This window comes from Corvus hawaiiensis, chromosome 3 (assembly GCF_020740725.1).
Source record: "Corvus hawaiiensis isolate bCorHaw1 chromosome 3, bCorHaw1.pri.cur, whole genome shotgun sequence".
Lineage (NCBI taxonomy): Eukaryota > Metazoa > Chordata > Aves > Passeriformes > Corvidae > Corvus > Corvus hawaiiensis.
The window spans coordinates 1,775,918-1,802,542 of NC_063215.1; the positions used below are offsets into that span (position 1 = coordinate 1,775,918).

The 26,625-nt window shown below is 56.9% G+C and overlaps 1 protein-coding gene and 1 long non-coding RNA gene across 2 annotated transcripts; one reads left to right on the forward strand and one right to left on the reverse strand.

The window, feature by feature from the left end:
• Positions 1-12,193: 12,193 nt before the first annotated feature.
• Positions 12,194-24,582, reverse strand: ADCY3 (adenylate cyclase 3; the record flags this gene model as incomplete). Its single annotated transcript, XM_048298862.1, has 18 exons — positions 12,194-12,914; positions 13,703-13,827; positions 13,910-14,033; positions 15,248-15,361; positions 15,471-15,617; positions 15,838-15,996; positions 17,229-17,310; positions 17,396-17,655; positions 18,439-18,555; positions 18,686-18,773; positions 18,862-19,023; positions 19,096-19,238; positions 19,328-19,477; positions 21,506-21,668; positions 21,738-21,896; positions 23,363-23,490; positions 23,743-23,854; positions 24,098-24,582. Coding segments are annotated over 18 exons (2,901 nt in total), but the record flags the coding sequence as incomplete, so codon positions are not given.
• LOC125323693 lies at positions 19,856-21,245 on the forward strand. The gene is made up of 3 exons (XR_007202613.1): positions 19,856-20,078; positions 20,229-20,464; positions 21,139-21,245. It is a non-coding gene; the product is annotated as an uncharacterized LOC125323693 (long non-coding RNA).
• Positions 24,583-26,625: the final 2,043 nt, after the last annotated feature.

Genomic DNA, 26,625 nt, shown 5'->3' on the forward strand with positions numbered 1-26,625 from the left:
GAATTGGAGGAGAAATTCGGGATTTGGGGATTTTTCGTTTTTCCGTTGGAAAATTCCATGGGAAAGTCCCGTTGGAAAATTCCGATGGAAAATTCTTATGGACAACTCTTTCCATTGGAAAATTCCCTTGGAAATTCCTATTCCATGAGGGAATTCCTTTGGAAAATTCCTTTGGAAAATTCCTTTGGGAAATCCTTTTTCATGTGGGAAAATTCCATTGGAAAATTTCCTTTGGAAAATTCCTTCCGTGAGGGAATTCCCGTCGGGGCAATTCCATGAGAAAATTCCGATGGAATCTCCTTCCCGTGAGGGAATCCCGCCGGCAAATTCCCTTGGGAAAACCCCCCTTTTCCCTGCGGGGAATCCCAGGGGGAAATTCCTCCGGCTCCCGGGAATCCCGCCGGCGTTTCGGGAATCCCGCCGGCATTGCGGGCAGGGCGGCTCCGGGAATTCCTTTCCCGCCTGATTCCCGCTTTCCCGGCGGCGGCGGCGGCCTCGGCTCACGCGGAGCTGTTCCGGCGCCGGGCGCTGCCCCGAGCCTTCCGAGCCCTCGGATCCGCGGATTGGAGCTCCTGAGCGGCCGCCGGAATTGCCGGAGAGGCGGAAAAGCCGGGAATGGCCGGGGGCAGGGGGGGAAATGCGGGGCTCGGGGACTTTCTCGGGAATGACGTCGGAGAACTTTGGGAGTCGGGAGGTTTTTGGGGGGGGAAAAGCTGGGAATTGGGGGGAAATCCGGGATTTGGGGGGTTTTTGGGAGTAAAATTTGGGAATTGGGTTAAAAACCTTTGGGATTTGGGGTTTTTTGGGATGAAATCCTCGGGATCTTTGGAAATCCTGGGAAAATCTGGGAATTGGGGCCGGAATTGGTGGAGAAATCCGGGATTTGGGGGTTTTTTGGGATGAAATCCTTGGGGTCTTCGGAAATCCTGGGAAAATCTGGGAATTGGGGCCGGAATTGGTGGAGAAATTCGGGATTTGGGGGTTTTTTGGGATGAAATCCTCGGGATCTTCGGAAATCCTGGGAAAATCTGGGAATTGGGGCCGGAATTGGGGGAGAAATCCAGGATTTGGGGGTTTTTTGGGAGTAAAATTTGGGAATTGGGTTAAAAAACTTTGGGATTTGGGGTTTTTTGGGATGAAATCCTCGGGATCTTCGGAAATCCTGGGAAAATCTGGGAATTGGGGCCGGAATTGGTGGAGAAATCCGGGATTTGGGGGTTTTTTGGGATGAAATCCTTGGGGTCTTCGGAAATCCTGGGAAAATCTGGGAATTGGGGCCGGAATTGGATTAAAAAACTTTGGGATTTAGGAGGTTTTTGGGGTTAAAATCTGGGAATTGGGGCTGGAATTGGGGGAGAAATTCAGGATTTGGGGATTTTCCGGAAAAAATCTGAGAATTGGGTGAAAAACTTTGGGATTGGGGCATTTTTTGGGGTAAAATCCTTGGGATCTTCCCAAATGCCAGGAAAATCTGGGAATTGGGGCAGGAATCGGAGGAGAAATTCGGGATTTGGGGATTTTTCGTTTTTCCGTTGGAAAATTCCTTCGGAAAATTCCTTTGGAAAGTCCTATTCCAGGAGGGAATTCCTTTGGAAAATTCCGTCGGAACTCCTTCTCCATGTGAGAATTCCAGCAGGAAAATCCCAATGGAAAACTCCTTCCCTGTGGAAAACTCCATCGGAAAACTCCATCGGAAAATCCCATTGGGAAATCCCTTCCACCGGCAAATTCCCTTGGGAAAACCCCCCTTTTCCCTGCGGGGAATCCCAGGGGGAAATTCCTCCGGCTCCCGGGAATCCCGCCGGCGTTTCGGGAATCCCGCCGGCATTGCGGGCAGGGCGGCTCCGGGAATTCCTTTCCCGCCTGATTCCCGCTTTCCCGGCGGCGGCGGCGGCCTCGGCTCACGCGGAGCTGTTCCGGCGCCGGGCGCTGCCCCGAGCCTTCCGAGCCCTCGGATCCGCGGATTGGAGCTCCTGAGCGGCCGCCGGAATTGCCGGAGAGGCGGAAAAGCCGGGAATGGCCGGGGGCAGGGGGGGAAATGCGGGGCTCGGGGACTTTCTCGGGAATGACGTCGGAGAACTTTGGGAGTCGGGAGGTTTTTGGGGGGGGAAAAGCTGGGAATTGGGGGAGAAATCCGGGATTTGGGGGTTTTTTGGGATGAAATCCTTGGGGTCTTCGGAAATCCTGGGAAAATCTGGGAATTGGGGCCGGAATTGGATTAAAAAACTTTGGGATTTAGGAGGTTTTTGGGGGTAAAATCTGGGAATTGGGGCTGGAATTGGGGGAGAAATCCGGGATTTGGGGGTTTTTTGGGAGTGAAATTTGGGAATTGGGTGAAAAACCTTTGGGATTTGGGGTTTTTTGGGATGAAATCCTTGGGGTCTTCGGAAATCCTGGGAAAATCTGGGAATTGGGGCCGGAATTGGGGGAGAAATCCGGGATTTGGGGGTTTTTTGAGATGAAATCCTCGGGGTCTTTGGAAATCCTGGGAAAATCTGGGAATTGGGGCCGGAATTGGGGGAGAAATTTGGGATTTGGGGGTTTTTTGGGTTGAAATCCTTGGGATCTTCGGAAATCCTGGGAAAATCTGGGAATTGGGGCTGGAATTGGTGGAGAAATTCGGGATTTGGGGGTTTTTTGGGTTGAAATCCTTGGGATCTTCGGAAATCCTGGGAAAATCTGGGAATTGGGGCCGGAATTGGATTAAAAAACTTTGGGATTTAGGAGGTTTTTGGGGGTAAAATCTGGGAATTGGGGCTGGAATTGGGGGAGAAATTCAGGATTTGGGGATTTTCCGGACAAAATCTGGGAATGGGGGGAAACCTTTGGGATTTGGGGTTTTTTTTGGAATTAGATCCCTTGGAATCTTCAAAAATCCAGGGAAAATCTGGGAATTTGGGCTGGAGTTGGGGGAGAAATTTGGGATTTGGGGATTTTTTGGGATAAAATCCTTGAGATCTTTCGAAATCCGGGGAAAATCTGGGAATGGGGGGAAAACTTTGGGATTTGGGAACTTTTTGGGGGTAAAATCTGGGAATTTGGGCTGGAATTGGGGGAGAAATTCAGGATTTGGGGATTTTCCGGAAAAAATCTGAGAATTGGGTGAAAAACTTTGGGATTGGGGCATTTTTTGGGGTAAAATCCTTGGGATCTTCCCAAATGCCAGGAAAATCTGGGAATTGGGGCAGGAATCGGAGGAGAAATTCGGGATTTGGGGATTTTTCGTTTTTCCGTTGGAAAATTCCTTCGGAAAATTCCTTTGGAAAGTCCTATTCCAGGAGGGAATTCCTTTGGAAAATTCCGTCGGAACTCCTTCTCCATGTGGGAATTCCAGCAGGAAAATTCCAATGGAAAACTCCTTCCTTGAGGAAAATTCCATTGGAAAAACCCCTTGGAGAAACGCTTCCCGTGAGGGAGTTCCGTTGGAAAATTCCGATGGAAAACTCTTTCCATCGGAAAATCCCATTCCGAAATCCCATTGGAAAAATCCCATCGGGAAATCCCTTCCACCGGCAAATTCCCTTGGGAAAACCCCCCTTTTCCCTGCGGGGAATCCCAGGGGGAAATTCCTCCGGCTCCCGGGAATCCCGCCGGCGTTTCGGGAATCCCGCCGGCATTGCGGGCAGGGCGGCTCCGGGAATTCCTTTCCCGCCTGATTCCCGCTTTCCCGGCGGCGGCGGCGGCCTCGGCTCACGCGGAGCTGTTCCGGCGCCGGGCGCTGCCCCGAGCCTTCCGAGCCCTCGGATCCGCGGATTGGAGCTCCTGAGCGGCCGCCGGAATTGCCGGAGAGGCGGAAAAGCCGGGAATGGCCGGGGGCAGGGGGGGAAATGCGGGGCTCGGGGACTTTCTCGGGAATGACGTCGGAGAACTTTGGGAGTCGGGAGGTTTTTGGGGGGGGGTAAAAGCTGGGAATTGGGGGAGAAATCCGGGATTTGGGGGTTTTTTGGGATGAAATCCTTGGGATCTTCGGAAATCCTGGGAAAATCTGGGAATTGGGGCCGGAATTGGGGGAGAAATTTGGGATTTGGGGGTTTTTTGGGTTGAAATCCTTGGGATCTTCGGAAATCCTGGGAAAATCTGGGAATTGGGGCTGGAATTGGTGGAGAAATTCGGGATTTGGGGGTTTTTTGGGTTGAAATCCTTGGGATCTTCAGAAATCCTGGGAAAATCTGGGAATTGGGGCTGGAATTGGATTAAAAAACTTTGGGATTTAGGAGGTTTTTTGGATTAAAATCTGGGAATTGGGGCTGGAATTGGGGGAGAAATTCAGGATTTGGGGATTTTCCGGACAAAATCTGGGAATGGGGGGAAACCTTTGGGATTTGGGGTTTTTTTGGAATTAGATCCCTTGGAATCTTCAAAAATCCAGGGAGAATCTGGGAATTGGGGCCGGAATTGGAGGAGAAATCCGGGATTTGGGGATTTTTTGGGATAAAATCCTTGGGATCTTCTGAAATCCTGGGAAAATCTGGGAATGGGGGGAAAACTTTGGGATTTGGGAACTTTTTGGGGGTAAAATCTGGGAATTTGGGCTGGAATTGGGGGAGAAATTCAGGATTTGGGGATTTTCCGGAAAAAATCTGAGAATTGGGTGAAAAACTTTGGGATTGGGGCATTTTTTGGGGTAAAATCCTTGGGATCTTCCCGAATGCCAGGAAAATCTGGGAATTGGGGCAGGAATCGGAGGAGAAATTCGGGATTTGGGGTTTTTCGGGATGAAATCCTTGGGATCTTCGGAAATCCTGGGAAAATCTGGGAATTGGGGCTGGAATTGGGGGAGAAATCCGGGATTTGGGGGTTTTTTGGGAGTAAAATTTGGGAATTGGGTTAAAAAACTTTGGGATTTGGGGTTTTTTGGGATGAAATCCTCGGGATCTTTGGAAATCCTGGGAAAATCTGGGAATTGGGGCCGGAATTGGGGGAGAAATCCGGGATTTCGGGGATTTTTTTGGGATGAAATCCTTGGGGTCTTCGGAAATCCTGGGAAAATCTGGGAATTGGGGCTGGAATTGGGGGAGAAATTCGGGATTTGGGGATTTTTCGGGATGAAATCCTTGGGATCTTCTGAAATCCGGGAAAAATCTGGGAATTGGGGCTGAAATTGGGGGAGAAATTCGGGATTTGGGGGTTTTTTGGGAGTAAGATCCTTGGGAATTGGGTTAAAAACTTTGGGATTTGGGAGTTTTTTGGAATTAAATCCCTTGGAATCTTCTGAAATCCTGAGAAAATCTGGGAATTGGGGCTGGAATTGGGGAAAAACTTCAGGATTTGGGGGTTTTTTGGGATGAAACCCTTGGGATCTTCTGAAATCCTGGAAAAATCTGGGAATTGGGGCTGGAATTGGGGAAAAACTTCAGGATTTGGGGGTTTTTTGGGATGAAACCCTTGGGATCTTCTGAAATCCTGGAAAAATCTGGGAATTGGGGCCGGAATTGGGGGAGAAATTCGGGATTTGGGGATTTTTTGGGAGTAAAATCTGGAATTTGGGTTAAGAAACTTTGAGATTTGGGAATTTTTTGGGATAAAATCCTTGGGATCTTCTGAAATCGGGGGAAAATCTGGGAATTGGAGGAGAAATTCAGGATTTGGGGATTTTTCGTTTTTCCGTTGGAAAATTCCATGGGAAAGTCCCGTTGGAAAATTCCGATGGAAAATTCTTATGGACAACTCTTTCCATTGGAAAATTCCCTTGGAAATTCCTATTCCATGAGGGAATTCCTTTGGAAAATTCCTTTGGGAAATTCCTTTGGGAAATCCTTTTTCATGTGGGAAAATTCCATTGGAAAATTTCCTTTGGAAAATTCCTTCCGTGAGGGAATTCCCGTCGGGGCAATTCCATGAGAAAATTCCGATGGAATCTCCTTCCCGTGAGGGAATCCCGCCGGCAAATTCCCTTGGGAAAACCCCCCTTTTCCCTGCGGGGAATCCCAGGGGGAAATTCCTCCGGCTCCCGGGAATCCCGCCGGCGTTTCGGGAATCCCGCCGGCATTGCGGGCAGGGCGGCTCCGGGAATTCCTTTCCCGCCTGATTCCCGCTTTCCCGGCGGCGGCGGCGGCCTCGGCTCACGCGGAGCTGTTCCGGCGCCGGGCGCTGCCCCGAGCCTTCCGAGCCCTCGGATCCGCGGATTGGAGCTCCTGAGCGGCCGCCGGAATTGCCGGAGAGGCGGAAAAGCCGGGAATGGCCGGGGGCAGGGGGGGAAATGCGGGGCTCGGGGACTTTCTCGGGAATGACGTCGGAGAACTTTGGGAGTCGGGAGGTTTTTGGGGGGGGAAAAGCTGGGAATTGGGGGAGAAATCCGGGATTTGGGGGTTTTTTGGGAGTAAAATTTGGGAATTGGGTTAAAAACCTTTGGGATTTGGGGTTTTTTGGGATGAAATCCTTGGGATCTTTGGAAATCCTGGGAAAATCTGGGAATTGGGGCCGGAATTGTGGGAGAAATTCGGGATTTGGGGGTTTTTTGGGAGTAAAATTTGGGAATTGGGTTAAAAAACTTTGGGATTTGGGGTTTTTTGGGATGAAATCCTCGGGATCTTCGGAAATCCTGGGAAAATCTGGGAATTGGGGCCGGAATTGGGGGAGAAATTTGGGATTTGGGGGTTTTTTGGGTTGAAATCCTTGGGATCTTCAGAAATCCTGGGAAAATCTGGGAATTGGGGCTGGAATTGGATTAAAAAACTTTGGGATTTAGGAGGTTTTTTGGATTAAAATCTGGGAATTGGGGCTGGAATTGGGGGAGAAATTCAGGATTTGGGGATTTTCCGGTCAAAATCTGGGAATGGGGGGAAACCTTTGCGATTTGGGGTTTTTTTGGAATTAAATCCCTTGGAATCTTCAAAAATCCAGGGAAAATCTGGGAATTTGGGCTGGAATTGGGGGAGAAATTCAGGATTTGGGGATTTTCCGGAAAAAATCTGAGAATTGGGTGAAAAACTTTGGGATTGGGGCATTTTTTGGGGTAAAATCCTTGGGATCTTCCCAAATGCCAGGAAAATCTGGGAATTGGGGCAGGAATCGGAGGAGAAATTCGGGATTTGGGGATTTTTCGTTTTTCCGTTGGAAAATTCCTTCGGAAAATTCCTTTGGAAAGTCCTATTCCAGGAGGGAATTCCTTTGGAAAATTCCGTCGGAACTCCTTCTCCATGTGGGAATTCCAGCAGGAAAATTCCAATGGAAAACTCCTCCCTTGAGGAAAATTCCATTGGAAAAACCCCTTGGAGGAACGCTTCCCGTGAGGGAGTTCCGTTGGAAAATTCCGATGGAAAACTCTTTCCATCGGAAAATCCCATTCCGAAATCCCATTGGAAAAATCCCATTGGGAAATCCCTTCCACCGGCAAATTCCCTTGGGAAAACCCCCCTTTTCCCTGCGGGGAATCCCAGGGGGAAATTCCTCCGGCTCCCGGGAATCCCGCCGGCGTTTCGGGAATCCCGCCGGCATTGCGGGCAGGGCGGCTCCGGGAATTCCTTTCCCGCCTGATTCCCGCTTTCCCGGCGGCGGCGGCGGCCTCGGCTCACGCGGAGCTGTTCCGGCGCCGGGCGCTGCCCCGAGCCTTCCGAGCCCTCGGATCCGCGGATTGGAGCTCCTGAGCGGCCGCCGGAATTGCCGGAGAGGCGGAAAAGCCGGGAATGGCCGGGGGCAGGGGGGGAAATGCGGGGCTCGGGGACTTTCTCGGGAATGACGTCGGAGAACTTTGGGAGTCGGGAGGTTTTTGGGGGGGGAAAAGCTGGGAATTGGGGGAGAAATCCGGGATTTGGGGGTTTTTTGGGAGTAAAATTTGGGAATTGGGTTAAAAACCTTTGGGATTTGGGGTTTTTGGGATGAAATCCTTGGGATCTTTGGAAATCCTGGGAAAATCTGGGAATTGGGGCTGGAATTGGGGGAGAAATCCGGGATTTGGGGGGTTTTTGGGATGAAATCCTTGGGATCTTCGGAAATCCTGGGAAAATCTGGGAATTGGGGCCGGAATTGGGGGAGAAATCCGGGATTTGGGGGTTTTTTGGGAGTAAAATTTGGGAATTGGGTTAAAAAACTTTGGGATTTGGGGTTTTTTGGGATGAAATCCTCGGGATCTTTGGAAATCCTGGGAAAATCTGGGAATTGGGGCCGGAATTGTGGGAGAAATCCGGGATTTGGGGGTTTTTTGGGATGAAATCCTTGGGATCTTCGGAAATCCTGGGAAAATCTGGGAATTGGGGCCGGAATTGGTGGAGAAATTCGGGATTTGGGGATTTTTTGGGATAAAATCCTTGGGATCTTCTGAAATCCTGAGAAAATCTGGGAATTGGGGCGGAATTGGATTAAAAAACTTTGGGATTTAGGAGGTTTTTGGGGTTAAAATCTGGGAATTGGGGCTGGAATTGGGGGAGAAATTCAGGATTTGGGGGTTTTTTGGGAGTAAAATTTGGGAATTGGGTTAAAAAACTTTGGGATTTGGGGTTTTTTGGGATGAAATCCTTGGGGTCTTCGGAAATCCTGGGAAAATCTGGGAATTGGGGCTGGAATTGGGGGAGAAATTCGGGATTTGGGGATTTTTCGGGATGAAATCCTTGGGATCTTCTGAAATCCGGGAAAAATCTGGGAATTGGGGCCGAAATTGGGGGAGAAATTCGGGATTTGGGGGTTTTTTGGGAGTAAGATCCTTGGGAATTGGGTTAAAAAACTTTGGGATTTGGGAGTTTTTTGGAATTAAATCCCTTGGAATCTTCTGAAATCCTGAGAAAATCTGGGAATTGGGGCTGGAATTGGGGAAAAACTTCAGGATTTGGGGATTTTTTGGGATGAAACCCTTGGGATCTTTGGAAATCCTGGGAAAATCTGGGAATTGGGGCTGGAATTGGGGAAAAACTTCAGGATTTGGGGATTTTTTTGGGATCAAACCCTTGGGATCTTCTGAAATCCTGGAAAAATCTGGGAATTGGGGCCGGAATTGGAGGAGAAATTCGGGATTTGGGGATTTTTTGGGAGTAAAATCTGGAATTTGGGTTAAGAAACTTTGAGATTTGGGAATTTTTTGGGATAAAATCCTTGGGATCTTCTGAAATCGGGGGAAAATCTGGGAATTGGGGCCGGAATTGGGGGAGAAATCCGGGATTTGGGGGTTTTTTGGGATGAAATCCTTGGGATCTTCGGAAATCCTGGGAAAATCTGGGAATTGGGGCCGGAATTGGGGGAGAAATCCGGGATTTGGGGGTTTTTTGGGAGTAAAATTTGGGAATTGGGTTAAAAACCTTTGGGATTTGGGGTTTTTTGGGATGAAATCCTTGGGATCTTTGGAAATCCTGGGAAAATCTGGGAATTGGGGCCGGAATTGGGGGAGAAATCCGGGATTTGGGGGTTTTTTGAGATGAAATCCTCGGGGTCTTTGGAAATCCTGGGAAAATCTGGGAATTGGGGCCGGAATTGGGGGAGAAATTTGGGATTTGGGGGTTTTTTGGGTTGAAATCCTTGGGATCTTCGGAAATCCTGGGAAAATCTGGGAATTGGGGCTGGAATTGGTGGAGAAATTCGGGATTTGGGGGTTTTTTGGGTTGAAATCCTTGGGATCTTCAGAAATCCTGGGAAAATCTGGGAATTGGGGCTGGAATTGGATTAAAAAACTTTGGGATTTAGGAGGTTTTTTGGATTAAAATCTGGGAATTGGGGCTGGAATTGGGGGAGAAATTCAGGATTTGGGGATTTTCCGGACAAAATCTGGGAATGGGGGGAAACCTTTGGGATTTGGGGTTTTTTTGGAATTAAATCCCTTGGAATCTTCAAAAATCCAGGGAGAATCTGGGAATTGGGGCCGGAATTGGAGGAGAAATCCGGGATTTGGGGATTTTTTGGGATAAAATCCTTGGGATCTTCTGAAATCCTGGGAAAATCTGGGAATGGGGGGAAAACTTTGGGATTTGGGAACTTTTTGGGGGTAAAATCTGGGAATTTGGGCTGGAATTGGGGGAGAAATTCAGGATTTGGGGATTTTCCGGAAAAAATCTGAGAATTGGGTGAAAAACTTTGGGATTGGGGCATTTTTTGGGGTAAAATCCTTGGGATCTTCCCGAATGCCAGGAAAATCTGGGAATTGGGGCAGGAATCGGAGGAGAAATTCGGGATTTGGGGTTTTTCGGGATGAAATCCTTGGGATCTTCGGAAATCCTGGGAAAATCTGGGAATTGGGGCCGGAATTGGTGGAGAATTCCGGGATTTGGGGGTTTTTTGGGGGTAAAATTTGGGAATTGGGTTAAAACACTTTGGGATTTGGGGTTTTTTGGGATGAAATCCTCGGGATCTTTGGAAATCCTGGGAAAATCTGGGAATTGGGGCCGGAATTGGGGGAGAAATCCGGGATTTGGGGGTTTTTTGGGATGAAATCCTTGGGATCTTCGGAAATCCTGGGAAAATCTGGGAATTGGGGCTGGAATTGGGGGAGAAATTCGGGATTTTCGGGGATTTTTGGGGGACAAAATCTGGGAATTGGATGAAAACTTTGGGATTTGGGACTTTTTTGGGATAAAATCCTTAGGATCTTCAAAAATCCTGAGAAAAATCTGGGAATTGGGGCCGGAATTGGGTGAAAACTTCAGGATTCAGGGAAATTCTTGGGCAAAAATCTGGGAATTGGGGCTGGAATTAGGGGGAAACTTTGGGATTTGGGGATTTTTTGGGGGTTAAAATCTGGGAATTGGGGTAAAAAATTCGGGATTTGGGGTTTTTTTGGGATGAAACCCTTGGGATCCTCCCAAATCCAAGAAAAATCTGGGAATTAGGGCTGGAATTGGAGGAGAAATTTGGGATTTGGGGATTTTTCGGGATAAAACCCTCGGGATCCTCCCAAATGCCAGGAAAATCTGGGAACGGGGGGAAAACTTCAGGATTTGGGACTTTTTCGGGATAGAATCCTTCGGGGTCTTCCCAAATCCTGGGAAAATCTGGGAATTGGATGAAAACTTTGGGATTTGGGATTTTTTGGGGTTAAAATCCTAGGGAATTTGGGGGTTAAAAAATTGGGGATTTGGGACTTTTTTGTGCTGAAACCCTCGGGATCTTCCCAAAACCCGAGAAAATCTGGGAATTGGATGAAAACTTCGGGATTTGGGAACTTTTTTGGGATAAAACCCTCGGGATCCTCCCAAATCCCGGGAAAATCTGGGAATTGGGGCCGGAATTGGGGGAGAAATTTGGGATTTGGGGATTTTTCGGGATAAAACCCTCGGGATCTTCCCAAATCCTGGGAAAATCTGGGAATTGGGGCCGGAATTGGGGGAACCTTTGGGGTTCGGGACCCTCGGGAGGAGGCTCCGGAGCCGCGGGAACGGGGCGGGGGCTGGGCACGGCATTGATCGGTGATTATCGGTTATTGATTGATTGTTGGTAATTAGCGGCTGCGAGGTGCTGCTGATCGGTTATTGGTTATTGATTATCGGTTATCGATTATCGGTTATCGATTATCAGTTATAAGTTATCGGTTGTTGATTTTCAGTTCTTGGTTCTCAGTTCCTGATTATCAGTTCTTGGTTATTGGTTACTAATAATTGGTTACCAGTTATTGATTATTAGTTATTGATTATCAGTTATTGATTCTTAGCTATTGACTATCAGTTATTGATTATCAGGTATTGATTATCAGTTCCCAGGGAATGCCCGGATCCCTGGCAGTGTCCAAGGAAAGGCTGGAGCAGCCTGGGATCATCGGGGGAGGTGCCGGCCTTGGAATGGGATGGGATTGAAGCTGCGTGGATCCCAGCCAAAGCATTCCGGGATTGTGGGATGCAGGAGGCTCCGAATCCATGGCCAGGGGTTTTTCTGGAAGTCGGGGACGGGAAAGGGAAGGGAGAGCCTTCCTGGAGTGCCGAGATTCGCAGGGAAGGGCCTGGAGGCCGGAATTCCTTCCCGCAGAGGAGTCGGGCTGGGGCTGGATCCAATGGCAGGCTGGGAGAGGCGGGAATGGAGGGATTTCCCTGGGAAAGGGGAGCTCGGGCTGGGATCTTGGGAAGGAATTCCCAGCTGCGCCGGAATTCCCAGGGAATCCCTGGGAGCATCCAAGGAAAGGCTGGAGCAACCTGGGATCACGGTGGGGTCGGAATGGGATGGGATTGAAGCTCCGTGGATCCCAGCCAAAGATTCCGGGATCCCTCCAAACCCAAGGCCCCCTCGGAGAAGCGCTGGAGCCCCTCCCGTTATCCCTGGAACAGAGCAGGCCGGCAAATGGGAATCAGGCTTTGGAATTCCACTCTTTCTATTCAAAGCGATCCCAACTCCGGGAATGCCCCCGGCTCCCCTCATTCCATGGGCGCCGTTCCCGGCGCCGCCGATCCCGAATGGAAATCCATCGGTTCTCCGATGGAATTCCCGGGCCTGGAACGCACAATTCCCGTCCCTTCTTCCCCAAATCCGAGGCGGATCCGAGCTCTCCCAGCTCCTCCCTGCCGTGCTTCGGGAGGAATCCGGGGGCAATTCCCAGCAAATCCCGGATTTGCTCCCGCTCCCGGAAGAGACGCGGAGTCTTCCCAACCATCCCTGAGTTTGGATCTCCTGGAATTGCTGCCGCCACTCCAAGTCCTGCTGTCCCGCGGCGCTTCCTCCCGGAAAACCCCGGGAAAAGCCGGCGGCGCGGTCCCCGGAGCCGGATCCGCGTTTCCCTCTTTCCCACGGAATCCAATCCCCCCGAAACTTCCGGGAAGGATCCGTGCCAAAGCCTTGGCTTCCGGATCCCACATTCCCGAGGGGTTTTCCGTGGTGCCGGCGGATCCTCAGGAATTCTCCAGCACCTGGTGGGGCAGGGGAACGGCGGCGGCTCCGAGGAACGATCCCGGCTTTTCCCGGCCCTTCAGGAAGAAGGTCAGGAGCTCCCCTTTGCCCTTGACGTAGACGGCGCCGCGCCGGACGAAGCGGAATCCGTATTCCTTCAGGATCAGGTGCGTCTCCTCCACCACCTGCGGGAAAAGTGGAGACGCCGGGATACCGGGAATCTTTCCTGGGATGGGAGCAGGGAAAAACCCCACTGGGAACAACGGCCGGATCCCAGCGCAGGCGAGGGGGGTCCGAGTTTAGGAAGGGATTTTTCCCTGGCACGGGCTGGGCTGGAATTCCCAGGGAATCCCCGGGAGTGCCCAAGGAAAGGCTGGAGCAGCCTGGGATCATCGGGGGAGGTGCCGGCCTTGGAATGGGATGGGATTGAAGCTGCGTGGATCCCAGCCAAAGCATTCCGGGATTGTGGGATGCAGGAGGCTCCGAATCCATGCCCAGGGCTTTTTCTGGGAGTCGGGGATGGGAAAGGGAAGGGAGAGCCTTCCTGGAGTGCCGAGATTCCCAGGGAAGGGCCTGGAGGCCGGAATTCCTTCCCGCAGAGGAGTCGGGCTGGGGCTGGATCCAATGGCAGGCTGGGAGAGGCGGGAATGGAGGGATTTCCCTGGGAAAGGGGAGCTCGGGCTGGGATCTTGGGAAGGAATTCCCGGCTGCGCTGGAATTCCCAGGGAATGCCCGGATCCCTGGCAGTGTCCAGGGAAAGCTCGGAGCACCCCTGGGATAGGGGACGGAGCCCAAGCTGGAACAAACCCAACCCATCCCACCATTCCACGCCTTTCCCACCTCGGAGCAGCTCCTCATCCATCCCCAACCTTTTCCTGGCATTCCCAACCCCGGCTTTCCCCTTCCCACCCCCGAGCCTGGGCCGTTCCGAGCGCTCCACGCCCCCAGATCGCCGCTGCCGCCGTGATCCCACCTGGATGTTCCCCATGACTCCGGTGGATTCCATCCTGCTGGCCACGTTGACCGTGTTGCCCCAGATGTCGTAGTGGGGCTTGCGGGCGCCGATGACCCCGGCCAGCACCGCGCCCTTGTTCATCCCTGCGCGGGACAGGCGCCGATGGCACCGGGGCACGCGGAGGTATCCCGGAATTCCCGGCATTCCCGGCATTCCCGGACTTGCCTATGCGGAGCATGAAGTTGTTGAAGGACTGGTAGTTGATGTTCATCAGCGTCACCTTCATGGCCAAGGCGAAGTCGGCCAGGTCGGCCAAGTGCTGCCAGCGCTCCTTCTCCGACAGCTCCTTCTGCACGGAAACGCCGGGAATCAGCCCTTGGCTGCCTTTTCCCGGCGTTGACGGGCCGGGGGAGATGGGGAATGGGACACAGGGATGGGGACAGGGAGATGGGACACTGGGATGGGACACTGGGATGGGGACAGGGAGATGGGACATGGAGATGGGAAATGGGGATGGGATCCAGGGATGGGACACAGGGATGGGGACAGGGAGATGGGGACAGGAGATGGGACACAGGGATGGGACACTGGGATGGGACATGGAGATGGGAAATGGGGATGGGACACTGGGATGGGGACAGGGAGATGGGACATGGAGATGGGAAATGGGGATGGGATCCAGGGATGAGGACGGGGATGGGACATGGAGATGGGAAATGGGGATGGGACACGGGGATGGGGACAGGGAGATGGGGACAGGAGATGGGACACAGGGATGGGACACTGGGATGGGACACTGGGATGGGACATGGAGATGGGAAATGGGGATGGGACACTGGGATGGGGACAGGGAGATGGGACATGGAGATGGGAAATGGGGATGGGAGACTGGGATGGGACACTGGGATGGGGACAGGGAGATGGGACATGGAGATGGGAAATGGGGATGGGAGACTGGGATGGGACACTGGGATGGGGACAGGGAGATGGGACATGGGGATGGGACACGGGGATGGGGACACTGGGATGGGGACAGGGAGATGGGACACGGGGATGGGGAGATGGAGATGGGACACGGGGATGGGAAATGGGGATGGGACACAGGGATGGGACACTGGGATGGGGACACGGGGATGGGACACGGGGATGGGGACACGGGGATGGGAAATGGGGATGGGACACTGGGATGGGGACACTGAGATGAGGACACGGGGGTGGGACACTGGGATGGGGACAGGGAGATGGGACACTGGGATGGGACATGGAGATGGGAAATGGAGATGGGACACTGGGATGGGGACAGGGAGATGGGACACTGGAATGGGACACGGGGATGGGGACGCAGGGATGGGGACAGGGAGATGGGACACGGGGATGGGGAGATGGAGATGGGACATGGGGATGGGATCCAGGGACGAGGACAGGGAGATGGGACACTGGGATGGGACACTGGGATGGGGACAGGGATGGGACACGGGGATGGGGACGCAGGGATGGGGAGAAGGAGGAAGGGACCGAGCCCCGAATCCCCAGGAGCGTCCCACGGCCGGATCCTGCCCTGACCTTGGCGCCGAATCCGTTGGCGCCGGCGTCGGGCGTCACTCCGGAGGCGGCCATGTAGGTACTGCCGATGGTCTTGATCTTGGTGATGCAGCGGAACTGGGGCTCGTCCAGGAGCTGGGCACGGACACGAAACGCGGGATCGCGGCGCATCCCGGCGGGAGCGGGACGGGAAGGTCGGGAGGAATCGCGGGGAATGGCCGCGGTGGATCCCGTCCCGGCTCACCGCGTCGAAGTCGGAGATGATCTCGTTGAGGAAGCGCAGGCACTCGATGCCGCCGTTGTTGATGCTCTCCTCCGTGTAGAAGTCGGCGAAGTTGGGAAGGGAGGCGAACATGACGCCGATCTCCTCGTAGGTTTGGCTGTAGAGCTCCTGGGAAAGGCGCCGGGAATGTGGCCGGGAGCCGGGAATGTGCCCACGGAAGCGCGGCGGGAACGTCCCCGAGAGCCGGGAACGCGCCCAGGGAGCGCGCCGGCGCCTCCGGCAAATCCCAACCCATCCGCGGCTCCTCCCCAAAGGCGCTCGTCCGGAATTTATGGCGAGACCGTTGGATCTGGAGGTGGGAAGAGCCCGGGAATGTGGGAACACCGACCTCATCCCGCTTTTTGGAGCCCAGGAAGTGGCGGGCCACGTGCTCCGGGAGCATGTTGGCCACCAGGGCCTCGTTCCAGCGGCGCATCTCGGACACGCGCTCCTTCTGGTCGTGGACGTCGATCTTCCACAGGAAAAGGGTCCTGGCCAGCTTTTCCACCTGGGAATTCATGGTGGGAATGTGGCTGCGTTCCCAGTTCCACCCGCGCTGGGATCACGGGGACAGCCTGGGAGAAGGGTTTGGGATGAGGTGAAGCCGTAATTCGGGGTGAGAACGGCTCCGAGGTGGGAGCGGGAGCCTCACGGCCACGTTGGGAATGGGATGGGATGGGGACGTTCCCGGATTTGGGGTGGGGGGGCTGGAAAAACCTTGGGGGGTTTCCTTGGAGAGGAGATGGAGATGCTGGGGATGGGCCTGGGATAAATCCCGGGATCGTGGAGCTTCCAAGGAATCAGGGAAGGGAAGGGATTTAGGGAAGGGAAGGGAAGGGATTTAGGGAAGGGCAAAGGGAGAAAGGGGGAGGAATGGGGAGAAAAAGGGAAGAAAAAGGAGGAAGGGGAGAGGAAAAAGGAGAAGAAAGGAGGAAAAGAGGAAAAAGGAGGAAACAAGATAATAGGAGGAAAAGGAAGGAAAGGGGAAGAAAAAGGAGGAAAAGGGAAGGGCAGGAAAAAGGAGAAAAAGGGAAGAAAAAGGAGGAAAAGGGAAGGGGAAGAAAAAGGAGGAAAAGGGAAGGGAAGGGCAGGAAAAAGAAGGAAAAGGGAAGGAAAAAGGAGGAAAAGGGAAGGGGAAGAAAAAGAAGGAAAAGGGAAGGAAAAAGAAAGAAAAGGGAAGGGCAGGAAAAAGAAGGAAAAGGGAAGGGCAGGAAAAAGAAGGAAAAGGGAACGGAAGGAAAAAGGAGGAAAAGGGAGGAAAGGGGAAGAAAAAGGAAAAGGGAAGGGAAGGGCAGGAAAAAGAAGGAAAAGGGAACAGAAGGGAAAGGAAGGGCAGGAAAAAGAAGGAAAAGGGAAGGAAAAAGAAGGAAAAGGGAAGGAAAAAGAAGGAAAAGGGAAGGAAAAAGAAGGAAAAGGGAAGGGGAAGAAAAAGGAGAAAAAGGGAAGGGGAGGAAAAAGAAGGAAAAGGGAAGGGAAAAGGAGGAAAAGGGAAGGGAAAAGGAGGAAAAAGAAGGAAAAGGGAAGGGGAAGAAAAAGAAGGAAAAGGGAAGAAAAAGAAGGAAAAAGGAGGAAAAGGGAAGGGAAAAGGAGGAAAAGGGAAGGAAAAAGGAGGAAAAGGGAAGGAAAAAGGAGGAAAAGGGAAGGAAAAAGGAGGAAAAGGGAAGGGAAAAGGAGGAAAAGGAGGAAAAGGGAAGGGAAAAGGAGGAAAAGGGCAGGGCAGGGCCGCCGGCAGCCACTCACGTGCCGCGAGAAGTAGTAGAAGCTGAGCATCACCACGAAGATCATGGCGGTCATGGAATACTTGGAGGGGACCAGCACGGACCTGCCGGCAGCGACGGCACAGCCGGACGGGCTCCAGGCCCGGCCCCGGCCCCTCCCGGCCCCTCCCGGCCCCGGCCCCCCCTTACGAGCTGTGCTGGCCCCGCCGCCGGTCGTACTGGTCGAAGATGGGCTCCCAGGCGGAGAAGTTGACGGCGCCGGTGGCGGCGGTGATGAGCACCATGAGGGTCAGCTTGACCATGTGGCTCACCTGGACCAGCATCACGGTGGCCACCAGGGCCAGCAGGGCGATGTAGCTGTAGTACTTGGGCTGCTCCGCACAGCCACCGCCCCGCGGCGGCCCCGACGTCCCGTTGGTGGCCAGCCCGCGGTCGCGTCGGCAGCCGAGCTGGGGACGGGAGGGCGGGGTCAGCACGGGGACGCGGTGGCCACCAGGGCGATGGAGCTGTGATATCTGGGCTGCTCCTCGCGGCCGCCACCCCGAGGTGGCCCCGGTGTCCCACTGGCCACCTGGGCATCGTCCCCATGGTAGCTGAGCTGGGCACACGGTGGCCACCGTGGCCACCAGAGCAATGGAGCTGTCCTATCTGGGCTGCTCCTCGCAGCCGCCACCCCGCGGCGGCCCTGATGTCCCGTTGGCCACCGCGCCACCACGGTCCCCGTGGCGGCTGAGCTGGGGACACGGTGGCCACCGTGACCGCCGTGGCCACCAGGGCTATGGAGCTGCAGTATTTGGCTGCTCCTCGTAGCCACCACCCCACGGTGGCCCCGATGTCCCACTGGTCACTATGCTGCAGTTCCCGTGGCAGCCAAGCTGGGGCATGGTGGCCACCGTGACCACTATGGCCACCAGGGCGATGGAGCTGTAATACCTGGGCCGCCCCTCACAGCCACCCCCCTCACGGTGGCCCCGATGTCCCGTTGGCCACCACCCCGCAGTCCCCATGACGGCCGAGCTGGGGACATGGGGACACAGTGGCCACCACCATGGCCACCAGGGCTATGGAGCTGAAATACCTGGGCCGCCCCTCACAGCCACCCCCCTACGGTGGCCCCGATGTCCCGTTGGCCACCGCGCCACCGTGGTCCCCACGGCAGCCAGGCTGGGGACACGAGGCCGGGGCGAGCGCGGGGACAAGGGCGGCCACCCGCGGGCCAGCGCGCGGCTCACCATGTCCACGATGTCGGCCGCGGTGACGATGGCGATGGCGGCCATGGCCCAGGTGTTGCGCGCCCAGCGCGTGCGGTCGATCCAGGTGGAGAAGGCCACCAGTTTTTTGGGGAAGACCTGCAGGGACAGGGCAAGGGAGGGGTCAGCGGGCGGGACACGGCGACCGGACATCCCCAATGGGCAACCAGGACGTCCCCAACGGGCGAGTGGGATGTCCCCAACGGGCGACCGGCGCGTCCCGTCTCACCCGCGGGAAGATGGCGGCCAAGGAGCAGAGGGTGAGGACGAGCAGCAGCACCTCCCCCACCACGAAGGTCACGTAGTTGGTCACCAACCTGCCCAAAAGGCCGCCAAGGCCGGCGGTGAGGCTCCGGCGCCGAGCGCGGCGCGGTGCCCCCCCGTGCCCAGGCGTGCCCGCCCTACCAGGGGTCGATGACGGCCTCCACCAGGGCGGTGAAGAAGAGGACGACGCAGGAGCAGCTGAAGGCGGCGCCGCTCTGCTTCTCCTTCTCCACGGAGTAGCGCGTCTCCATGTCGGGGTCGATGAAGCGCATGGAGAGCCGGAAGGTGCTCTTGCCCTTGAGCCTGCCGGACACGGCGCCCGTCAGCGCCGGCGAAGCGCCGGGGAAGCGCCGGGGAAGCGCCGGGAGCACTCACGCCTGGATGGACTCGCGTTCCAGCAGGGCCTCGTTGAGCAGCTGGTTGAGCTCCTGCTCGTTCTGCGCCGCGCCCGCCACGCGTTCCGCCAGGTCCCGCAGCCGCAGCCGCCGCCGCGGGTTGGGGAAGGACGGGTTCACCGCCTGCAGTGCCGAAGGGTCGCCGTGGGGGCGCCGGGGCGCGGCCGGCGGCGGCTCTGCGTGGGGCAGGAATTCGGGGAACGGGGCTGTACCTCTCCGTCCTCGTCGCCGAGCTCCAGGGAATTCCTCCTGCCCGCCTCGGGATCCTCGGGATCCTCCGGGCTCCGGCTGAGGCTCCCGTTGCGCTCCGCGCCGGTGACCGGCGGTGGGGACACGCCGTGGGACGACGTCAGCGACAGCTTCTGCGGGGGGACACGGGCACGGTGGGTGTCCCCGTGGCCACCGGTGCCACCAGCACTCACCACGCCATGGGAAGAGGGCAGTGACAGCTGCTGGGGTGGGACGTGGTCACCCTGGGTGTCCCCAGTGTCCCCAGTGCTCCCAGTGTCCCCAGTGTCCCCAGTGCCACTCACCACGCCGTGGGACAAGGTCAGTGACGTGGTCACCCAGGTGTCCCCAGTGCTCCCAGTGTCCCCAGTGCCACTCACCACGCCATGGGACAAGGTCAGTGACATGGTCACCCAGGTGTCCCCAGTGTCCCCAGTGCTCCCAGTGTCCCCAGTGCCACTCACCACGCCGTGGGACAAGGTCAGTGACATAGTCACCCTGGTGTCCCCAGTGCTCCCAGTGTCCCCAGTGCCACTCACCGCGCCATGGGACAAGGTCAGTGACATGGTCACCCTGGTGTCCCCAGTGCTCCCAGTGTCCCCAGTGCCACTCACCACGGTGTGGGACAAGGTCAGTGACGTGGTCACCCAGGTGTCCCCAGTGTCCCCAGTGTCCCCAGTGCCACTCACCACGCCATGGGACAAGGTCAGTGACATGGTCACCCAGGTGTCCCCAGTGTCCCCAGTGTCCCCAGTGCCACTCACCACGGTGTGGGACAAGGTCAGTGACATGGTCACCCAGGTGTCCCCAGTGTCCCCAGAGCTCCCAGTGTCCCCAGTGCCACTCACCACGCCATGGGACAAGGTCAGTGACATGGTCACACAGGTGTCCCCAGTGCTCCCAGTGTCCCCAGTGCCACTCACCACGCCATGGGACAAGGTCAGTGACGTGGTCACTCTGGTGTCCCCAGTGCTCCCCAGTGTCCCCAGTGCTCCCCAGTGCCACTCACCACGCTGTGGGACAAGGTCAGTGACATGGTCACCCTGGTGTCCCCAGTGCTCCCAGTGTCCCCAGTGCCACTCACCACGGTGTGGGACAAGGTCAGTGACATGGTCACCCAGGTGTCCCCAGTGCTCCCAGTGTCCCCAGTGCCACTCACCACGCCATGGGACAAGGTCAGTGACGTGGTCACTCTGGTGTCCCCAGTGTCCCCAGTGCTCCCCAGTGCTCCCAGTGTCCCCAGTGCTCCCAGTGTCCCCAGTGCTACTCACCATGGTGTGGGACAAGGTCAGTGACATGGTCACACAGGTGTCCCCAGTGTCCCCAGAGCTCCCAGTGTCCCCAGTGTCCCCAGTGTCCCCAGTGCCACTCACCACGCCATGGGACAAGGTCAGTGACATGGTCACACAGGTGTCCCCAGTGTCCCCAGAGCTCCCAGTGTCCCCAGTGCTCCCCAGTGTTCCCAGTGCCACTCACCACGCCGTGGGACAAGGTCAGTGACGTGGTCACTCTGGTGTCCCCAGTGTCCCCAGTGCTCCCAGTGTCCCCAGTGCCACTCACCGCGCCATGGGACAAGGTCAGTGACATGGTCACCCAGGTGTCCCCAGTGTCCCCAGTGCTCCCCAGTGCTCCCAGTGTCCCCAGTGCTCCCAGTGTCCCCAGTGCCACTCACCACGCCGTGGGACAAGGTCAGTGACATGGTCACTCTGGTGTCCCCAGTGCTCCCCAGTGTCCCCAGTGCTCCCCAGTGCCACTCACCACAGTGTGGGACAAGGTCAGTGACATGGTCACCCAGGTGTCCCCAGTGCTCCCAGTGCTCCCAGTGTCCCCAGTGCCACTCACCACAGTGTGGGACAAGGTCAGTGACATGGTCACCCAGGTGTCCCCAGTGCTCCCAGTGCTCCCAGTATCCCCAGTGCCACTCACCACAGTGTGGGACAAGGTCAGTGACATGGTCACCCAGGTGTCCCCAGTGCTCCCAGTGTCCCCAGTGCCACTCACCACGCCATGGGACAAGGTCAGTGACATGGTCACTCTGGGTGTCCCCAGTGCTCCCAGTGTCCCCAGTGCCACTCACCACGGTGTGGGACAAGGTCAGCGGCGTGGTCACCCATGTGTCCCCAGTGCTCCCCAGTGCTCCCAGTATCCCCAGTGCCACTCACCACGCCGTTGATGCCGTTGCGCAGGGGCTGCTTGGGGACCACCACGAGGTAGGTGACGATGCCCTTCTCCCGCAGGTACTCGCACCGGGAGCCGCCCTCGCCCGGCTCCAGCTCGAACTCGCCCTTCAGGCAGTCCCTGGTGCTCTGCGAGATGTGCACCCGCCTGCCGGGGCCACCGGCGTCACCTCGGCCGCCGGGGCCACCCCGTCCCGGCCCCGGCGCGGGGGCTCACCCGGGAATGCCGCCCGCCTCCATCTTGTTGGCCACGGTGACGTCGGTGGACCAGACGTCGTACTGCCAGCGCTTCTGGCCCAGCACGCCGCCCAGCACGGTGCCGCTGTGCACGCCCACGCGCATGTCCACCGCCGTGCGCGTCTGCTCCCGCACCGAGCTGCGGCGGGACACGGAACATCCGCGGGGAGCCCGCGGGGAAGGCGGGGAATCGGCGGGGAATGTGGGGAATCGGCGGGGAATGTGGGCAATCCATGGGGAATCCACGGGGGATCGGCGGGGAATGTGGGGAATCCATGGAGAATCCACGGGGGATCGGCGGGGAATGTGGGGAATCGGCGGGGAATGTGGGCAATCCATGGGGAATCCACGGGGGATCGGCAGGGAATGTGGGCAATCCATGGGGAATCCACGGGGGATCGGCAGGGAATGTGGGGAATCCACGGGGAATGTGGGGAATCCATGGGGAATCCGCGGGGAATGTGGGGAATCCACGGGGAATGTGGGGAGTCGGCGGGGAATCTGTGGGGAATCCGTGGGGAATCTGCAGGGAATCCACAGGGAATGCGGGGGATGCACAGGGAATGTGGGGAATCCATGAGGAATCCTCAGGGAATGCGGGGGATGCGCGGGGAATGGGGGGACTCCGCGGGGAATGCGGGCAATCGGCGGGGAATCCGCGGGGAATGTGGGGACTCCGCGGGGAATGCGGGCAATCGGCGGGGAATCCGCGGGGAATGTGGGGAATCCGCGGGGAATGCGGGGAATCCTCAGGGCCGTTCTCCGGCCTCAGCCCAGCCCCCGCTGTCCCCGATCGCTCTCCGAGTTTTAATTCAGCCCCAGCACCGTTTCTCATCCCCCGCTCCCATCCCCGCTCCCGCTCCCGTTCCTGTTCCCATTGTCATTCCCATTTGTTCCCATTTCCATCCCCATCCCCCACTTCCATTCCCACCCCCACTCCCACCCCCATCCCACTTCCATTCCCATTCCCATCCCCGCTCCCACCCCTATCCCACTTCCACTCCCATCCCCATTCCCATTCCCACTCCCATTCTCACCCCCACTCCCACCCCCATCCCACTTCCATTCCCATTCCCATTCCCACTCCCATTCCCACTCCCATCTCCATTCCCATTTCCATTCCCACCCCCACTCCCATTCCCACTCCCATCTCCATTTCCATTTCCATTCCCACCCCCACTCCCATTCCCACTCCCATTCCCATTCCCATCCCCACTCCCATTCCCACTCCCATTCCCATCCCCATTCCCATCCCCATCCGCACTCCCATTCCCATCCCCACTCCCATCTCCATTCCCATTTCCATTCCCACCCCCACTCCCATTCTCATCCCATTCCCACCCCCTACTCCCATTCCCGCCCCCATCCCCACTCCCATTCCCATCCCCACTCCCATCCCATTCCCATTCCCACTCCACTCCCATCCCATTCCCACTCCCATCCCCATTCCCGCCCCCATCCCCACTCCCATTCCCATCCCCACTCCCACTCCCATTCCCATTCCCACTCCACTCCCATCCCATTCCCACTCCCACCCCCATTCCCACTCCCATCCCCATCCCCACTCCCATTCCCACTCCCATTCCCATTCCCGCCCTGCCTTACGAGATGGCCTCCACCATGGCCAGCCCCATGCGGATGGAGCACACGGCGTGGTCCTCCCGGAATTCCGGCAGCCCGCAGATGCAGTAGTAGCAATCTCCCAGGATCTTGATCCGCAGCTGGTGGTGTTTCTGGGAATAACGGCGGCATCCCGGTGATCCCGCGGCTCCCGCTCCGCCCCCATCCCGTTCCCAGCCTGCGGAATCTCCGACGTCCGGCAGGAACGCAAACCCTCGGATTTTCCATCCCCTCCCTGCCTCTCCTGACCCCTTTCCCAGCAATCAGGGCAGGGCGCCTCCAGCATCCCACACATTTCAACCTCCTCATCCCCACCCCGGGAAGGCGGATTTTTGGGAATTCCGGGAATTCTGGGAAGCACTCACGGCCGCCAGTTTGTCGAAGCGCGCGAAGAGCTCGTTGAGGAGCTTCACCAGCTCCTGGGCGCTGCAGGACGAGGAGAGCTGCGTGAATCCCACGATATCCGCGAACAGGATGCTGCGGGAACAACACCCGGCGCCTCAATCCCAACTTTCCCATCCCCGCTTTCCCAAAAAAAACCAAAACCCCATCGGATAAGACGAAAACGACGCTCTACAAACTCGGAGCAACGCTCCGAGTCGCGCTCGTGGAGGTTTCCCGTTGGCTTGGCCGTCAACGATTCCTCTTTTTTTTGCCCAGCTAGGGCGGCAAAGCCGGGAGTTTTGGGAATCTTTCCCGGTTTTCTGGGAATGGCCCCACCTGACGTTCTCGTGCCGGTACATGTACATGGTGTTGAACTGCTGCAGCTCCTTCTGGCTCGGGTCCTTCTTCATGTCCTTCAGCATCTCGTCGGCCACGTGCTTGGGAAGGATGGAGAGCATCAGGCGCTCCTGCGGGAATTCCGGGAACGGTTGGAATGTGGCACGGAGCCAAGGGGCTGCTCTGTGTCCGGGGAAAGGTTGGATGAGGCTTGGAGAACCCCGGGATCGTGGGAGGTGTCGGGGTTGGAATGGGAATGGGATTTGAGGTCCCTTCCCACCAAAACCATTCCGAGATCCTCGGGAGCTGCTGGGATGGCTCCAGGCTGGGGTTCCCAGCAGGCAAATCCCGGGGGATGCAGCTCCAAGGAAAACCCTGAGCTCCAGGGAATCCTCGGAGCCGCTTCCTGAGCCGGAAGGGGCTCCAGGAGAGCTGGGATTTGGGAAAGGGCTGGAGGGGCAGGAGGCAGGGAATGGCTTCCCAGTGGGAAAGGGGAGCTCGGGCTGGGATCTTGGGAAGGAATTCCCGGCTGGGCTGGAATTCCCAGGGAATGCCCGGATCCCTGGCAGTGCCCAAGGAAAGGCTGGAGCAGCCTGGGATCATCGGGGGAGGTGCCGGGGTGGGAATGGGATGGGGTTGAAGTTCCGTGGATCCCAGCCAAAGCATTCTGGGATCCCAGGATTCGAATAATCCCGGGACACGGCACTGGGAGTGACCTCGGGATCTGCACCAGGGTCCCTCAGGATCCCTGAGAGCTGCTTCAGGGAATGGACCGGGATTAAAACATTCCAGGGAGGATCCATCGAGCGAAAAGCACTGTGGGTATCCTGAATCCCATCCCACATCCCAAATTCCAAATCCCACATCCACATGTGAGATTCAACCAAGAGGATCAACCCCTCTCGGAGACACCGCGCCTGGTGCTGCCCCTGTGGAGCCGGAGCAGGGATGGATCCACCCGGAGCAGGGATGGAGCAGGGATGGAGCAGGGATGGATCCACCCAGAGCAGGGATGGAGCAGGGATGGATGTGCTGGGAGCAGGGATGGAGCAGGGATGGAGCAGGGATGGATGTGCTGGGAGCAGGGATGGAGCAGGGATGGATCCACCCGGAGCAGGGATGGAGCAGGGATGGATCCACCCGGAGCAGGGATGGAGCAGGGATGGATCCGCCTGGAGCAGGGATGGAGCAGGGATGGATCCGCCTGGAGCAGGGATGGAGCAGGGATGGATGTGCTGGGAGCAGGGATGGAGCAGGGATGGAGCAGGGATGGATCCACCCAGAGCAGGGATGGAGCAGGGATGGAGCAGGGATGGATCCACCCAGAGCAGGGATGGAGCAGGGATGGAGCAGGGATGGATCCACCCAGAGCAGGGATGGAGCAGGGATGGATCCACCCGGAGCAGGGATGCAGCAGGGATGGAGCAGGGATGGATCCACCCAGAGCAGGGATGGAGCAGGGATGGAGCAGGGATGGATCCACCCAGAGCAGGGATGGAGCAGGGATGGATCCACCCGGAGCAGGGATGCAGCAGGGATGGAGCAGGGATGGATGTGCCGGGAGCAGGGATGGAGCAGGGATGGAGCAGGGATGGAACAGGGATGGATGTGCCGGGAGCAGGGATGCAGCAGGGATGGAGCAGGGATGGAACAGGGATGGATGTGCCGGGAGCAGGGATGGAGCAGGGATGCAGCAGAGATGGAGCAGGGATGGATGTGCCGGGAGCAGGGATGGAGCAGGGATGGAGCAGGGATGGATGTGCCGGGAGCAGGGATGGAGCAGGGATGGAGCAGGGATGGAGCAGGGATGGATCCGCCCGGCTCCGCGTGGAAATTTCCATTAAATACCAGGAACTCGGATGAGGAGGCGGACCTTCCCCCGGGAATGTGGGGTTTTCCCCCGGGAATGCGGGAGCGTGGCAGCGCCGTTGCCGCAGGAACGGCTCCGCATCCCTGTCCCCATTCCCAGGAGGAGCTTCCCGGCCCTTCCCAGCTCCATGGTCCCGGTCCCACAAGTATCCCGGCGGGAAGCGCGGCGAATCCCGCTCTGGCACCGCTCCCTGCCCCGATCTCCCCTCCCGCAGCCCCGGGCCGGGCTCAGCCCTGGTGCCGCAGCCCCTTCCCATGGGAATGGCCCCGGACACCAACAGCCAACCCACGGGAGCATCCCATGGGAATGGCCCCGGACACCAACAGCCAACCCACGGGAGCATCCCATGGGAATGTGCCTGGACACCAACAGCCAACCCACGGGAGCATCCCATGGGAATGGCCCCGGACACCAACAGCCAACCCACGGGAGCATCCCATGGGAATGGCCCCGGACACCAACAGCCAACCCACGGGAGCATCCCATGGGAATGTGCCCGGACACCAACAGCCAACCCACGGGAGCATCCCATGGGAATGTGCCTGGACACCAACAGCCAACCCACGGGAGCATCCCATGGGAATGTGCCCAGGCACCAACAGCCAACCCACGGGAGCATCCCATGGGAATGGCCCCGAGCACCAACAGCCAACCCACG